General features: G+C 30.4%; 1 protein-coding gene across 5 annotated transcripts in view; it reads right to left on the bottom strand.

Annotated features, from left to right (window-relative positions):
- The window catches only part of LOC143223567 (uncharacterized), a 50,025-nt gene that overhangs the window by 12,688 nt on the left and 18,238 nt on the right, over positions 1-19,099 (bottom strand). For 3 of the 5 annotated variants that reach the window (XM_076451676.1, XM_076451675.1, XM_076451679.1), the window contains 7 exons: positions 15,475-15,633; positions 14,936-15,035; positions 12,026-12,171; positions 7,592-7,759; positions 7,130-7,224; positions 1,044-1,200; positions 217-548 (listed from right to left, as the gene is read on the bottom strand). In XM_076451676.1, the coding sequence (XP_076307791.1) occupies positions 217-548; positions 1,044-1,200; positions 7,130-7,224; positions 7,592-7,759; positions 12,026-12,171; positions 14,936-15,035; positions 15,475-15,633 (1,157 nt within the window). The remainder of the gene's footprint in view (positions 1-216; positions 549-1,043; positions 1,201-7,129; positions 7,225-7,591; positions 7,760-12,025; positions 12,172-14,935; positions 15,036-15,474; positions 15,634-19,099) is intronic. The other 2 variants (XM_076451678.1, XM_076451677.1) reach the window with 1 other exon arrangement.

The raw sequence follows: 19,099 nt of genomic DNA on the forward strand, positions 1-19,099 counted from the left end.
CTTTTATCATTAAAAACATTTCATTATTTGATGCATGAAAAATCATACACCGGAACTACATGAAAGACGACAAATGCAGAAATCTTAATATTGTTGTCAACACCATGTCAGTCAGGTGGTAACCAAATACACGATATTCTCAGTCATGTATATTAAACATGCTTTACCATTAAATACAAAAGAAACAAATCTTTAATCATAACTTTATCAACCAACCTAGATTTGCTGGACCGAGATGGTGACCTCGATCTGGAACCCGACCTTTCTCTATCATCTTTGTCTTCTACTCCAATGTGCTGGGCTACTCTTTGTCTTTCATCTTGATCTTCAAGAGGAAGAGAAATATTGTTCACTAAACCAAATGAATGCCGACTGTCATCCTGTTCAGAGTTCACAGAGCTGGGAGGAAGAGGGGGCGGCTCATAACTTAAAGGTGGATACCTGTTAGCAGATTCTTGCCCAGTTGGAAATTGTGGTGGTGGTTCAGGAATGTATGATAAACAATTGGTTCCAAATACTGTAGTTGGTTCAGCATGTTCAGTTGACTGCTAAATGCAAAAATTTTTTTGTAAAACAAAAAAAATTATTAAATTTTACAAAATAAATTTTAGCCTTGTGCTTCAGGAAAAGGCTTAATATTTAAAATAAAGAGATTTACAATAGCATTAACTATAGCTAAACATATAAAAAAAAAAAGATAAACTATAATCTAGTTCAAATGCTCGCAATCGTATATACATATATTTCAATGGCAAGATCATGCACTTCTACAGTCAAGTAGTATGTGCTCTTCTAAGCCTCGAATTTGTTAGCTTATAAAAAATTAGGTTTAATTTTATATATTTCTGTTATGCATAAAAACAGTTTTGTGGTTTGAAACTACTCATCAGGAACCAGGCCATTATTAAAAAAGTTGTGCACAGGGAGTAAAAACTCTGGTGCAATGATTTGGTTAAAGATACACAGAAATTGGCCAAGCAGTGGTAAAAGGTACCAAGTGAAAAGCTGAACCATTCTTATATGTAATAACTTAAAATACCCACCTGTGGAATTTGTTGGGAAACAGACAATTCTTTTTGTTCTTCCAAACCCTCTTGCACTAGAAATTCAGTTTTAAATACATCATTCTGTTGTATTGTCTGTTGCATCTGCTGTAGTTGTTGCAGGAGTTCAGGATTAGACAGCAGGTTCTGAGCCATACTAGAAATTAACATGAAACATCAATTACAAACATATGACAAAGTCACAGCATGTTCAGTTTTCATGTGTATAAACCCATTCACTATTATAATCATGTTTTAATAACAATAATAATTTTAAACAGGTTTTTCTTTTGTCAAATTTATTTTGAAAAAACATGTACTTTAAAACTTCGTTATATTCTATGTGAAGAATGTTTTTAGCAGTTATCATAAAAAAAAAAGAATATTGCTATATTAGGTCTTGAACTATTGGAATTAGCCCATACTAAAGAATTATTAATGTGTAATATAATTTCTCATTTACTTTGTTTATTGTTTACCTGTACAAAATTTAGTAAGCTTGTTTGTTTCTTCCAATTCTGCACACAGCTACAAGACAGCTATCTGCACTAGCCATCCCTAATTCAGCAGTGTGAGACTAAAGGGAAGGCACCTAGTCATCATCACCCACTGCCAATTCTTGGGCTACTCTTTTATCAATGATTAGTGGGATTGACCATCACATTATAATGAACCCACAGCTTAAAGGGCAAACGTTTTTGATGTGAAGGGGTTTCAAACACACACTCCTCAGATTGTGAGTTGAATGCCTCATCCACTTGGCCATATTGAGCCAGTTTGGTAAACTTTTAGTAAACACTACAATGTTGTACACACAAACAAAAGTTTAATAAAGTACTTTTTCAAATATTTGTCTGTGAATTCACTGAATCAGTCAGATTTAGATTAGTTTGACTGCAAGATAGTTTTCATGTTCAGAATAATTATGCTTTGTTTTACCTTAAATCTTTCATATTCCAGAAACTCTAGAACTTCTTAAATGATGTGTCTGTGCTATAATATTTCCATTTCATTTTACTTTTCACTGGAGTTTTCTTATCTAGCCTAGTAAGTTTCTAATTTTTATATTTTAGTTGTTTTTATAATAATAAATAAAAACAATAAATTTAGTATATACAAGTACGATTTTGTACATTTTAAAACAATTTTTACTCTCAAAGAAATTTAACCCCACTTTTTGATAGGACTGTTGGTAAAATGTTAAGTAATCTATATTTAATTTAAATATGCAACTTAGAAAACAAAATATTAACATGGAAAAAAATCCAAAATGTGCTAAAACTATTATAATTGAACTGGCTTTCTAACCTGACTACAAGAAGGTTATGTGATTCTGTTAAATGTATTAGGTGATGCCAAATAATGAAGCTGTAGGCTGTATAATTCAAGAAACTATTGTCAGAAGAATCTAGCACTGTGAAAAACAATAACCAGAAAACCACAATCTCTTTCCTGTCAGTCTTTAATAATTCTTCATATTTTCTGAAAGACATCATGTGGATGTGTCTCTGTTGATAAGTAAGAAGGTTTGGAGGCTATAAGTTTACATTTAGCAGTGCTTGTACTTTGTGTTTAATATTTGACATACTGAGAAATGAAACAGGGAGAGAAAGAACACCTAATGTGTGTAATTCAGAACAAAGATGTGTTTTGTGATTTAAAGAAGTGAAGATGTGAATCTACTTCCTATAAAAATTATGAAATTAATTTATATTAAAACGTGGACTGCAAACTATGTTTCGATGCCAAACTTAATGACACATGTTGATAACAGTTGTTTATATTTCAATGTTAACAATAAAAAGGCCATGATCTGTGCACACAACTCTTAACCACCCTTCCCCAGTATGTATATATGGATATGTGGTATTAAGAAGCACATATGATTTCAACTCCTTTACAGGTACTCTTTGGTAATACAATTTTGACCTTTTACTGATGAAAATCAATAACTAATAGATATCTAAATCTACATTTGAACAGACAGACATTTCAACCATATTTCATGATCTACGAAACACTCTGAAATAAGTTTTATTTCTTGGTATATCTATTAATTACATTTAAATAAAAACCACTACGTTGTAACATAACTATACACTGTGCAATGTTACTTAAACAATCAACTTAAAAGTAAACAAACTGTTACTCAAGTTTCATCCATATCTCTCTCTCTTACACTAATTAAAATATTGTTTATTACACAAAATGATTCATTGTCCAATAGACAAGCATTCAACATTCAGATAAATTTTTAAGACGTTTTAAAGATTACAGAAATACTTGAGATGAAGATAAGCATTTCTAATGTTAACATGAAATCACCTCATACTCAGACAAGTTAAAAAAAAAGACTATGTTCATGGACAAATCTATAGTAAAGATACATCACTAAAGAACTCTGATTTGTGTACAAAAACTTGCAGCTGCCAAAAGTCTACCAGATTTTGTGAAGATACACACACAATATTACAAGTAATAGTATAGAAGCTATAAGGAGTACAAAGCCCATAGTGATAGTTAATGCCATTATTTACCTTCACATATATTTGGTATTTTATATTTGATTAATAATGTAAATATAACAGTAGTTTTTTTGTAAATATTCCTTTCATTACTAATCTTTGTTAAGCTACTTTTCAGAATTAATGCTACCATCAAAGTCTATCTTATGTGTAATGTTGTATCTTAATGGTGAAGAGTGATGTATAAATTTGATATAGTTCAGGTTGATTTTAAAAATGTAGATGTGTAATACCCAAAATTTTATTTGGTAAAGGAGTTTTGGAATTGGTATCTAAGGTTTGTGCTTTTTTTTTTAGTACCAAACTTTGAAGACTTTTGTTTAAACATTCTCTTGGGTTATTTTTAGAGGTGTTTATTTTATTTAATTGTATATTTGTTTTACAATCTCAGTTCAATGTTTCACAACTGTTGTTAACCCTAAACCATACATTTATTTACTCTTTGTTAGCCCTTTCTCCACACAAGTTCTGCTTTAAGCACTTTTCTTCACATGTCCATGTGTTATATTCAAAATTTAATTTACCTTTGCCATCAAATTATGTGAATTATTTTAACATTATAATGTATGATTCAAAGTTTCATTTTATCTAAGAATCAGGTTCTTTATTTCAAAAGAAACCTTTAAATAAAACAAAAAACAACTAAAATAGCTGATCTATTGTCATGTGACCAAGGAACTATGAACATTTCTATTATGACACACTGCACCTTCAAACAATACAATGGCAGTTGTTTAGATGTACACCTGTACTATGCAGGCATGCCAATGACATTTATGAAAAAAAAGGGAAAGGTATATAGCCTGGCGCCAGAGGCGCCACAGCTCGGGGTAGCCGCACCTGACTAGAGGGGTCCGGGGGCATGCTATAACTTTAACTATAACTTTAATTTACAGTTTTTAGCAGATTGATTTATTCTTTTAATTTGCATTCATTTTTTAGAAGATATATCAAAATATCTAAAATTAACAAATAAAATAAAAAGTAAATAAATGAAATTTAAGATTGTTTATTTGATATTTATTCAGTTTATTTTTTTTTCTAAATCAAAATATATTAGTAATATGAGTTAATAAAGCCAAAATAACTCAGTAAATATTTCAAATACAAATCATTTCATTATTATCCTTTTTGTCATCAATAACATCATCATCATCAACTACTGGTATGCTGCCAATTAAATGTTTTACAGTCATTGCCAATAACTACTTCTCTGCTGCATATATTCCATACAATTTTCAAATCACATAAAATTACTCTTTTGACTAATCATGACTACCTACAGTTCAAATTGTTCATCTATGCAATCTTGTCATTATACTACTGGTACCTTAATGTCAGTGAATTTTCCATTCTTTCACAAATTGACAATACAAACTAAAACAGCATATGAAGGAAAGCTATGACATTGCTTAAAAATTCAACTACTGATATGGTTCAATATTAAACTACTGATATCAGTGATATGCCCCAGAAATTAAATTTTGTACAGTCACTGACATCAACAACTACTGCTCTGCTGCATGTATTCCATTAAAATTTCAAATTACTTAAAATTACTCTACATGACTACCTACAGTAAAACTTGTTCATCTATACAATCTTGTCAGTAAATTACTGGTACCTCAATATCAGTATTTTTTTCATTCTTTCACAATACAAACTGAAACAGCAAATCAAGGAAAGCTTTGACATTGCTTCAAAATAAAATTAATGATATGCTTTAAAATAAACCACTGGCACTGTATGCTGCAGATAATAATAAAATGTTTTTCAGTCACTGATATCAACTTCTGCTCTGCTGCATAAATTACAGTCAAATTTCAAATCACTTAATTTCCTTTAATCAATCTTGGCTACTTTCCTCTTTTTCGAGACAAGGGTTTCCAGTGCTCTCTTCTGAGCTTTTCTTCTCTCCTTCTCTGAATGGGCAGCTCTCTGTGCCTCTGCAGCTTTCTGGACTTTTTTCTTTAGCCAAGGTGGCTGGGCCAGATTTCACAGAACCATAGGCCTCAAGCCTTTCTGCCCTTTTCTTCTGATTCTCCCTCAGCTTTGAAATATACTTTGAAGCTGCTGATCTAATGTCCTTACACATTCTCTTGTCTACAGGATCAAAATGAACATCTTTCCTTTTAAACATTTCAATCGCTGTTGTTTCTTTGGAGCGTAGAGAATATTTTATCGTCTGGCATGCACATGATACCAGACCACGAGACCTGCAACGAGACGAAACGAGACTGCCTCCAAGATGGCGGTCAGATTTTTTTTTCTGCAATAAACATTGAAAAATACGATTTCTCCTCAAAAACCACCTACCCAGCCCCCAAATCGCTCATATTTTCTCCTTGAATTTACACGAATCTCGTGGGTGATTGTTGGCCGTTTGAAAACCGCGGAAATCCTCGTTTCAGCAGAAAAATGGCACGCATGACTATGAGACAATACTTATCCTACTGACATGTGCATTTCAAAGACGGGTATCACAGCTTTATAGCCTATATACATAGGTTACATACTCATGTATACAGTCATTAGAAAGATGTCATTTTACACTATAATTTAACAATGGTTTATTTTGAAATAGGTATCATCATGGAGTATAGGTAACTAACCATAGTACTGTTAACTGCTTTATCAATCCAAATGTGTTATAGATGGTTAAATTGTATACTTTAGTTAATTACATATTATTCATGTTTGAAATGTGTAATTGAAGGGTTTAAACATTTAAAAAATAAATATCATACTTTACGTTAGTTCTTAAGATACTTATGACCTTCAACAAAATCTTACTAGAGAAATTTATGATGTGTTTTTTGCAATTTACATAAGCCTCACAAGAAAGGGTTAAGGTGAAGTCTTTCATTGCACTTCAAAATAGAAACCTAGTACATAATTATAATTACTTTACTATTTTATACACTGGCTATTTTTTTTTATCCAGCTTTATTTATGATCAAGCCAAAATTTAATTTTTCACTCTGTCATTCATTTATTAAATGTGTTTAACATATTGAATGTTTGTTAAAAGATTATAACCATATTTTACTTCAGCAATATTAATATTGGTTCTGCAACGCTTTTCTCAACTGTACACATTTTATCATTAATACTATATATACACACACACACGTTTGTCAGTGGCTGTATTTATTTTGTTTGTTTAGCGTAAATAGTATAATTACTAGACCTAAGAGAATGTCATTCAAATTTCTTGTGACCTTGAAGTCATCTCAATTTTCTGTCTTATAAGTATTTTATTTCAGTACTGATATTTCTGGCATCAGTATACTTCTTTGACACACATCCTTTCTCCATTTTCATTAAAACACATTTAACTTCCTTAATGCATAAGAGTGGCATATTTCTATGAAGTTTCATTCTTTTACAGAATTTCTCTCTATGTGTTTTTCCCTTATAAATATACATTTTGTGAATTAAAACCCACTTGTTAACACTGAAATATACCTTCTGTATTAAATCAGATACTATCAAGTATTGCTCCATAATGTTAATTACCATTTGAATGAACTTCTCAAAATATTTCAAAACACAGCTCACCTTAATGCAAGAGCATTTGGTTCAGATGACTGGCTAGTTTCATCTTGTTTTTCATCTTCTTCTTCCTCATCACCATAATCAAAGTCTAACAATTTCTATTGAGGGGTAAAACGATTAAATAAAATATATTTTTAAATTAATACATTCATTTTACAATTGTGTGTCCATAAAGTGGAAATCTTATATTGTTACAAATAAAAAAAAAGCGTTTTGTCAGGATGTATCTATTGTGAAGAACTTTATATACAGCTATATGCAAGCCAAAGAAACTTTTCATTTGTAATGTTACAAATATTTTCGAGAACAATCTAAACAACATATTTTATAGAGTTTCTTACAACTATCACCCCTGCAATACAAAATCATTAAATGAATCTTTTTAAATTCTTTTAGGAACTTTTTATACTTCCTACAAGAACAATGTTTCCATAAAATTTTAAAACATTTTCCCACTAAAATTACCTTGTTAAACTTGACTATGTTTTCTTCTTGTTGCATGATATCAGGCTTAGCCCCAGCTAATGTGGTGGCCAGTTGTTGGAGATGACTCAGAAGATCCATATTGGAAGCCTGCTGGCTAATACTATTTTCTGCTTCATCCTCTAACACTGTGGTATCTTGTTTTTCATCCTACCAAAACAGTTCATATTATGGAACTTCATACTACTACTAATTAAAATGTCTCCCACTAGTACAGCAGTAAGTCTATGGATTTATATGCTAAAATCAGGGTTCAATTCCCCTCAGTGGACTCAGCAGATAGCCAGATGTGGCTTTGCTATAAAAACACACACACAAATTAAAATAAAAAAGATAATGTTTACTTTTATTATTTGATGTAAAATACCCAAAATGTTATCAATTCAAAATTTATAACAAAGTAAATAAATAATTAATTAAAAATATTCTTTTATACATGCCAAAAAATGTTACATGCCAGTCCAGCTATCACAGAAAAAAAGTAAACAAATACCAACTAAACTCCAATAAAGAATGGAATAACTCATTTTATGTTCTTTTTATTCAACAAAACTTTGTAAAAAAAGCTGGTCTTCTTCACTTTAAACAAGTATAACCATACAGAGGAAAAAAACTGCTTTGAGACCTTAGCAAGATCAGTCAGGCCTAAGTCTGTTTAACCCTAAAGATCATGTTGTGATAATAGATCGACTCACAAGTAAACAAGCATGTAAAACACAACTTTTTTATTGAAGTTATTCTATTATTTACACACTGAATTTAAACTTTGTTTATAAGTCAGGTTTTCCTCTAGCTTTACATACATTTTGCCATCAGCTTTACTAAATAAATATTTTTATATCACAAATATTTAAGACAATTTTACATGTTAACAAATCATAAACTATCCACTCCCAAACTTCTTAAGTTGATATTTTATGACTTTATCACATTTACTTTGTGTAATTCAGAGAAAAATGATTCTTTCTTTCAAATTTTCATTTTTGCACAGCACTGAGAGGATCTCACTGTAAACAACAGACCTTCTAATTGTTCTTAAAGATTTTTTTGTCAATCCTAAAAGAACAGCTTTAAATTTGATGGGAAATTATCACCCTTTGAGAATATATTACCCATTACTTGATTTTAATACATCTCACATATCTTTTTCTGATTAATTTTTATATACACTTTGGTTGCCTTTTTTCACTGTCACATCATTTGTTAATTAAATATACCTCTAGAAAAGTACACTTCCCATTTCATAATAGAGTACATAGTGGTTCTGTGGGAAAGATGCTAGCTGGAGATCTTGTAATACATTGCCCGAATGCATTCCACAGAATTATCTGAAGACTTAAAAGCAAACCACAGACATGGAACTTTTAATATAGTTTCTTTATATATTATTTTATTTTTTAAAATATTTTAAATGCTCAGTTGTACTTGTTTGAAAGCTATAAAAATGTTCTTCAGTTAGAAAACCTCAGATAAACTTAGCTGAGTTTAGCAAGTACAGTAGGCAATGGTAAAATGACTCAAATACTTATTAACTGAATACTATTTGTATGTTTATCATATTACAATGAGCACAAACAAGCTGAATGAATGACTTCATAATTATTTCTAAAACATAAAAAAGCAATTTTTTATTCAAGCATTCTTCCTAAAAAATTGGTTTGTAAATATCTGGAATCAGAGTGCTGACTGATCTGAATACTAAGTGATTTTCGATTAAAAATACTTTTCTTCATCTGAAAATTATCAAATTTAATTTGGATAATTTCTACAAACTTTGTATGTATTGTTCTCTCTCATTAATATTTTAAATTTTTCTCTACCTTGTCTCTATACACATTTTATCTATATGACCAAATCTGTACCACCATGACACATTTGTAGTACTATTCAATCTTTTTTTTATCACTGATCACAATATTCCAAGGTACTTCTTAAAGTTCATACTTCTAACCTTTTCACATCTATTTCCTATCTTATTTTACTTTCACCACTCTAAGTTGAAACCTCCTACTAGACTGTTTATGAGACACCATTACAGGTAAACAATTATTTGCAATGCAATAAGCCAATAATTTCCAAATACCTTATCAGTTCTGAAAACACAGTGAAAGAAAATTTCAATTTATTTACTGTAAAGTGGCTGTAGTGAGAATTACATAAAGTAATAAAAGTGTAATAAGGTGCTTAAGATATGGTTCTGAATAAAGTCTAGGTTGGTACAATAAATTTGGTAGGAACTTGGATGTTAGTTATCTACCCGGGCTTGTCGTAATTTAATGATACAGGTGTACAAAATGTGTAAGGACTAACAAGCATGTACATATGTTATTACTATTTACTCACAAATGGTTAAACTTTATTTTTCTTAAAACACAGACTTTTAGAACTTATGATATCACAAAATTGAGCTGTACTTGTGCATCATACTTCTTAAGCCTCATTTGTTGCGACAAATTAATTTTTGTAGATTTCAAATTAAAATTTAAAAAATCTAAAAAATTATCAAATTGCTATACTGTTATAAATAAAACCATTGTAATTTATTTGGTTTTTAAACTAAGATTTATGTGGGTTAATCCTATTACGACAGGTCATGAGTCAAAGGCCATATCATTGCATTTGTTAACTGGCATTCAAAATTTTATTCAACTACTACTTTATGAATTTATTTCCATAAGTTTGGCATCAAACTGCAGATTATAATTCAAATTTTTATATTATACATAATTTAATTTCTTATTTTAAAAATAAGAATTTAAAGAACACACCTAAACACTTATTTTTTTCCTGTGGTATGTTAAATGCAGCCACTGGTTCAAACTAGACCTTTGTGAAGTCAAAATACAAATTCTATGGTTTTGTACAAATTAGAAACTGAATTCACCAATAGTTAAAAGCTAGAATATAAAATCAAAACCTCCTATTTTTTTATATGATGAGATATCACCAATGTAATGAAACAAACAAAGTGGCCCCTCTTCATCTCCTTCGATTTTTGGAAACAGTTCCTTACATACACTTAATTCTTCGTATGGCATGTGAATGACCAAATGAAAGCTCAGAATGTCCCACAAATGGTTTTCCCAACTATTTTCAGATATAATGGCCTTGTTTCTTTCTTTCAAGACCAACCTTCTTGCTGGTAAGATGAGTCTTTAACCTGTTTGAAATTTAATTTTTTTAACCCACACACAGCTCTGTTACTAAACTTGATAAATTATAATGGATTACTATGATATCACTACAATAATTTATTATTTTTTGGTTATTCAGATCTATATATAAGATCTAAAATAAAAAAAAAAACATTTTGTTTCACATTCTCCACTTGTGAAATTTCTTATCAAAGAAAGGCTTATCAAACAAAGACAACCAACAACAAAGTTCTCACATGAACTTACAACAAACACTACTGTTATATTTATATAAATAATAGCTTGTTAATGTCTGAAATTTGTGTTACATATACTTCAATAACCACTTTAGACATTGCATGGTAAATTATAATACAATATAAACACTATACAGTGGGGCGCTGTTAAGCCGCGGTATTTGGGGGAGTCAACCTGCTTAACCGCGGCTCAAACCTTTGTGACTGAAAAGCCAAAGTCGCCAACAGCTCCCCCAAGGAGCCTCATCCGGGCCATTGCATGATCATTATATTATTAATGTATAGACTATTCAGATACAATTGACAAGTGCCATCTTAACACAAACGACCAATGCATTGCGATGGTTTGCTTTTCCCTGTAAAATTTCGTCTTCCCGTGTTACATGCAGGCCGCCATGTCAATATGATATGCTCACTATTAATTCAGAAACTGAAGTGATTTCTATTGGGTTTGTGGCCAATATTTATACAATTCCAAAAAAATATCAGATTATCGAATTAAAAATAATACTTTAATTATTGATAACTTTTTTTACGGATTTACCGCGGATTAACTTTAATGTATGTAGAGGTGTGATTCGGTAACAATGGCGGCCTCCATAAAGCTGACATAGAGAGCAGATAAGGTAGATTAACGGTCGATTTCTATTGAATATATTTTATTTATTTCCCAAATTAAAGCAAATCCTTTTTAAATATCCCCTTGAAGTTATAAAGACAAGGAGAGTATGAGAAACTTTAAAAAGCCAGGTAGTAGATTTAATACTTAAAAAATTTTGGGACAAGACTTGCTACAGCGGCTTAAGTGATTTCACGGTTTACTGGTCCGCGGCTTAATGGCACTCCACTGTATAATACTGGGTTCTCAGTCATTTGTTGTTTTAATCCTGCAAGATGCACTTTAAAATATTAAACAGCATGCAATGAGAATCATCCACGTATTATGATTAAAACACTTTTGTGACCCGCATATTTGATTAAGAGAATCGCCTTATATTTCATGATGAAAAAAAAAAATTACAAACCTCATCAACATGCATGATGGTCCTAGATTCTGTAAAGTTCTGATTCCCTTGACTAGACTGTGACCAACCTTTCCAGCTTGGACTTTCAACAAGTTTGGCTGTACTTCTTTCAATTCCTTCATTGGCTACTGGAGATTGGTTACTATCTACAAAAGTTTTAAATTAAAAAAATAATAATTTTGTTTTTTACCAAGAATATCTCTCGCATATATATGAAGTTGTTAGCATATTAGACAGACACATTTTAAGCAATTATTGTTACCAAATAATATTTAACATAAACTGATAATAAATGTAAAGAATAAACACACTGATAACTAAAACAAATGGCCATAGATAAATAACTGATTAAACAAAGTCTGTTTAACAGAAGTTACATTTATTGATAAGATACTAATGTACATTTTAAACATGAAACATTACAAACAGCAACTAAATTACCACATTCTAAGTATAATTAAAAGCACTCAATTTTACCTTTTTTTTTTTATCTATCAGCTGAGCTATTTTCTTTCTTCCTATCCTCATACCTACCTTATTAACAATCTAAACAACTTTATAAGCATTTTATATGGAAACTCTCTAAGTTAATTCATTCTGTGCTAACTTGCACATTTTGTGAACAAAAGCATTTATACACTTGTGGATACTTAATTATTCGTATGTTGGTTGCAATTCGAAATTTTATGGAAAAAACTATGGAACACAACCCTTTAACATTCATCATCTTCTGTTACATCTCGGACCAAAACTAGTCAAGAAATATCATGAGATTAATATTCTTTTGTCCTGACCAAAACTGGCTTACCTAACTAGATGACAATTAACTCCTTCCATACAGTTGGTCTACATGACCAACCTTGTAACCACAAAATAGCTATTAGTTTCCATTAAATAACTTTTAATATGATTTGTGTTTCTTGTTAAGATTAAATATTTTTCTCCATCTGAAAATGTTCACATTTCATTTGCATAATCTCTAAAACTTCCAAAATAAAAATCAAACTTAAGTAAAACATTTTTATATCTTTCTCTACCCTAACTCTATGGACTTGGTCAATTTGACTAACCTTGTATCCACCTTAAAAAGTGGGAAATAAATGTAAATTATCCCCTTATTTCTTTCTAAAACAAATGCAGACTGTAAAAAGAAACAATTGTTTATCCTAAACAGCATAAGTCTCAAAATGATCTACTTCTTTTAATACATAATTTTATTACTGTATCACTCTTTGAACAATCAAGGAAGTTTAAATTCTGGGTAAGTTCCCATGGGACCAAGAGGCATATTCAGGTGGGGGGAAATAAGGCTGTCTAAATCTCTTCTTCTCAATCACTCAAACTCTGTGGAAGTTTAACAGAACAATCATCAGTTTGTTTTGAATGTTGTATGAAATTGGTCAACTCCCAATAGACCAGAGACATCACTTCATGGGCCAGTAATCGTGGTTTTAATTAGGTGGGTAAATTCGGTAAATCCACTGTAGCAGTAACAGCAGTTGTAGTCATAATCACCTAAAATGCAAGTGCATAAAAACTGAATTGTGAAAAGGAAAGATGAGAAACAAAAATAATTCTTCACTCTCCACTGAAAAGAGCAAAATGTTATATAAACAATGCAACTGAAGCAGAAAAATTAAGAAAGTAAAAATTTTGGAAATATTAATTTAACTGCGAGTGAAAACACATATGTACAGTAAGACTGCCAACAGAGAAATGGTTAACAACTGAAAGATTAAAAACGGCACTAGTTACGACAAAGGTAATGTCACACATAGTGCTGGAGAGTTGTTGCATATTTGTTTGCATATTTTTCTATGCAAATATGTTAACACGTGTGAGAGAGAGTGTGAGTCTTAAGGCATTTGCACCAATAGAGGGCAGGATAACACAAGAAAGTTGTTTATAAAAGTCTATTTGTATAAAGTAGTTTAATTAAATTTCAAATGTTAACTCTCCAAAAGGTTGTCATATACACATACTAACTTATCCATAGCAAGAGGGTTTATGTAAAAAAAAAGCAACTAATACCAACTGTCTTTGAAGTTCCTTTTTTGGATTATGTTATAGCAGAATTTAATAATGGTTGGGTCAGTCATCTAAATCTGAAATTCCTTTATATTTTACATCACTAAAGTCCTTAATATAAAGAAAGGATCCTCAATGATTTTCTGGATGTTAAATGTTACTAGGAGATATAAGTATTGGATAAAGTTACTCACTTGTCTTGGAAATATAATGCAAATAAATAAAAGATATCCTTGTTACTGAATTTTCATTCAAAGCTACACAAAAATCTATACATGTAGTACTGATCCAATTTTGACAAACCAAACCCAAGGATAAACTGTGTAGCCAACTGCACCTGCTAATAACCCCTGGGTTGTTTCTGTGTGGCCTTGCAGTAGGATCTGACTGTAAATTTCTGGCCTCTTAGAATGTTAAAATTTTTGAAACAGTGGTCTCTAACCCATGAACCTTTCAATTCAAAATCTGAAACTGCTAACTACTAGATTATATCTGGTCCTACAAATAAAACACTGAAGTTATCAATGTATCTGAACTACTAAAAGGAGGTCCCCTGACCAGTCTTCAAAATTCATTAGTTTAATAGTTGACAAAAAATACAGGTGTGATTAATGAATATCATTTGTCAGTTTCCTTAGATGAGAACTTAATATAGGACCTAAAATGGACAAACAAAAAGTCATATAAAGTTTTTTTAGAAATATGCTACCTAGGACAGCATTACAAATTGAAATTGAAGGCAAGACTACCTACACAATTATGTAACTGAACAATGTAGAGTTTTCAGTCTAAACAGCCTTCAAGTTAAGGGAGTTCTCTATACTGTATTAACACACTATAGTCACAGGCAACTGAAAACAAGGTGAATATAATGGTACTTACTTGTGTTATTTGGATCTGCTAAGTCCAAAAGTGGCTGAATGATTTCACTTTGAAACACACTATTCTTCTGCCACAAATTGAGAACTCTCACCACCTTAGACTAAAAACAGTAAAAAATGCAAAGCACACAGACTAATCACCAACAATTCTTAAAATGCATAATTTTATTGTCATTTCAGACACCCATTATTAATTTGCCATAATTTTATGGAATAATTCCAATAATTTTTTCATTATGTAAATATAAATACATTCTTTAATAAAAGTTTTAGTAACTGCAGAAACTTGAATTCAAAATTTCAGGACTTTATCAAATTGTGACTTAATTAATTATCCATTACTTATACAACAGAACTCTAATTGCTATTCAAAACTAACATTTCTACTGTTTTCTTAAGACCAACAGTATCTTCTGATTTAGCTATGATATTTTTGGTTAAGAAAATTTATGAATTTTTATAACTTTCTTGCACAAATTGATAATTAAAATCTGGTTATATTCTGAAAAAGAGGTTACCAAAATATAAAATAATTCTCACCCTATCTTCATCAGGACACTTGAAAAGATTTTGAAATGTGGTAGTTATATTTTTTGAAAATCGTGGAGCAAAAACATCTTTGTCACCAAACTGATGCCTGGATTGTCGTACTATTGAGTCAATGACATATAACCCAGGAACTTTGTATTCAGGTCGACACTAGAAAATCAATAAAAGAAAATCAAACATTCTAATACAACTACTGTAAAATTAAATCAGATTAATTTATAATTCATGTTTGTCAGTTTAGTATGGACATGTCTAAATCTCCTGAGCTGGCTAAACATTATGAGATATTACAGAAAAGGTGTGCAACTGATCAATTATTTTATTGTTAAAACTCATTATTAGTTCTCATCTATATAGGTAGCTAACTATGATCAGATGTTGTAGAAATATATTAATATAATAAAAAGTGGGAAAATACATCTTTAAACTCTTTTAAAACATCAAAAAAATGTTTTGAAACTAAATTAAACTTTTGTTAAATATATTTTTACTTATCTTACAGAACAGGTAATGATGTAATCAATAGTATGACAAACTGCAATATTATGACATACCAAGAATTACTCAACTGAGAGGACTCTACAAATCTAATCTTAAGATCAAAAAAGAAAAGAAAAAACCAATGTAAGTGACTTGATAAAAAGTTTTGAAAGAAGAAACTGTAGTTACTACGATTCCATAATGACAAAACACTCCCAACTGGATTTAAAAAGCCCAACTTCCTCTATCGAAAGTTGCAATAAAATAGGATGGGAATTATAGACTTAAAATATTAAGGAATATTAGTTTTATAAAGTGCTCAAACAAGAAAACTAGGATATCCACATATGGAAAATCATTTAGAAAGATTTATCCTATAAAAAATCAAAATTCAAAGCTACAGCCTACCTCTCAAGACATCTCTGGACTTTGTAAGGTATCATGTTCACATTATAAGCAAATATTATGTTACATGACTTAATACCTACAATTTTTTTTTTCATTTAGATAAGAAAAGTTAACATAAGTGAACTGTTTGCAAATTTGTTACCAAACATTTTCTACACTTCTACATTAACTATGAAGTGTATAACAAATGTATATAACATTGAAAACCAAGAAATTAATTCCATTCCAACATACAAAAGTAATTAATATCTGTATATTTATTTATAAAATGCATGTAAATCGGAGGCAATATATCTTTAATGTTTTAGCACTACTAAGGCAAAGCATTTTTTACAGTAATTGTTGTTCTATTCAACTGCTAGTAACATACAAAAAGAACAATTTTAATATAAAATGGGTAACTTAGTTTTGGTGATAATGAAAGTTTCAATGGTCATATTAACCGAAATTCACAACGGGTCAAGTAGTCATATAATACGCCAGTATAATGTAATGAATGTCTTTTTTTTTTTTTCTTTACAAATTTCACTTATTAATTTTTATATAAATTAATTTTCTGACTGCTCCAAATCCATGAAACTTCATTCCAGAAGTCTGTAGGTTACCAACTGTACCACCTTAAGGTTTTGGAAAAACAAAGTCTGTTATAATTGAGAGACATATAACCTGGATAGTACTGCATATCACACTTGCATATCAGATTTTAGGTCATTAACTATAGTAATCACCACAACAGCATAAAGCAAACTGGTTTATAATGATATATATAGCTATAAAATAAAAGAAAGGAATAATGCCAATACAGTTTTACAATTTTTAGTATTTCTGTTTTCAATATGAGCAACAACTCATACAGCAAATGAACTAGACTAACATGCCAGGTACCCTAAGATTCAGCTATAGCCATTAATCCATCAGCAGCATCTGCCACCTACATGGCTACTATCAACTAAGTATACATTCATCAGAATCTCAGAGCTAAAAATTTGAAGTGCATATTCAATGGCATATCAGTCCATAACCCATAAGGTTGAGTTAGATTTAGAATAAAAAAAGAGGAGGATAATCTTCCATTGCTTTGTATGGAAGAGGTACATACTCTCACAAATCCAGCAGTCTGGAAGACTACAAGGGTATAAGAATTTATATACTTTGAGATATATTATGAGCTACTTCTACACTTCAAAGTTACAGTACCTTGTGAAAGTTTATACAAGTCGGATGCAGTCTTTTTCTGGTAGTATAAACTTTTCAGAAGTGTTCACCAAGCTGGCGAGTGATCATCTTCCCAGAAAATCCACCTGCATGCACATTTAACATTTCTCTCCAGCTGGTTTCATTTGGAATTTTTTCTTCATTCCTTTACCTATCGCTTTGGTAAATTTTACCTGTCTCCATCCCAAATTATGTTTTTTTTCCATTTTGCATATTTAACCTCATCTACATATCATTTTTTAGTTGAATTCAAAATTTAATTAAACAACTCTATATTATCAAGTTATGTCATTAAACTTGGCATTGAAACATGATTTATAATTCAAATTTTGATTCATTTTGAAAAGGAAAAGTCTAAATATATTTTCCATCTTCACTCCTCTGAGTCACATCTTGCCTCTCTACTCTGTAATATCCATTTCAGATTTTCTTTTTTCTCTTATACAAGTTTCAAAAGGCCCACCAATTAGAAACTCCAACTACAGATACCTACAGTCTATAACTCAAGATAAGAACTGATCCATCATACACATTTTCTAAAATATTAATATATTTGCCAAACTCTCTTCAAAAGCTCCTTCTATTGATATAACTTATTTATTCATGCCTACTTGCCAACAGTATACGTTTTTAAAGTGGAAAAGGTCATTCTTTATTTACTAAGTAATCATGACATCTTTACATTAATTTATTTCAAAAATATTCCTGACAAGTTTCATTTAGGTCTTAAATCACGTTAAACAATCCATTCCTGGATCTAGCTTTACCCTATCACCACAGGTAAGCTTTACTGTGTATGACAAAATATTTTAGTGTCTTACATTCAAAATTAAATCAAACTATTTTTGTTTACATTATACCAATTAGAATAGCATAAAATCTTAGCTAAGAATCCATATTTTAATAGTATATATGTTTTAACTTTAATTTCACAAAGCAATATAAAAAAAATCCTGAATTTTCCTTCAGCGTGTCATCTTCCCTACTTCATTCACCACCCCTTCAAAAAGTATGAAATTAAATGTAAATTACTATTTACAAAATCTTTATTGCTCAAACAAACCACTAATTATAATATTCAACTGTGTTTGGTTACAGATATATAAAATATCAAATCAGAACCCTCCTGCCACACCTACCTGTCATGTTCTCTCTTTCATAATTTGTTAATAGTTTTCTTATGTTTAATTATATATTATCTATAACCAAGGAAAAGACAAGGTTTTCATCTATCAAATAATGTATTGTATAATGTTATGTTCTGAATAGTTAAATGTCAATTTCACTCAAGTACCAACATCATTCTTGTGAGAAAGTTAATGACTAGCTTGGATGAATTTGTACAAACTCTTATTGCACAGTTAGAGAGCCAAAATAATTTTGAGAGGTAAGGAAATTTGTCTACCTTTTGCATGTTATCAGTCCATTTGATTTAGGGTTAACTTTCTTCAACAATTGAGAGCAAGGAAAAATTTTGGTTAAGTATTTTATTTATTGTTTTTTATATTTATTC

Source organism: Tachypleus tridentatus, chromosome 8, assembly GCF_004210375.1.
Source record: "Tachypleus tridentatus isolate NWPU-2018 chromosome 8, ASM421037v1, whole genome shotgun sequence".
Lineage (NCBI taxonomy): Eukaryota > Metazoa > Arthropoda > Merostomata > Xiphosura > Limulidae > Tachypleus > Tachypleus tridentatus.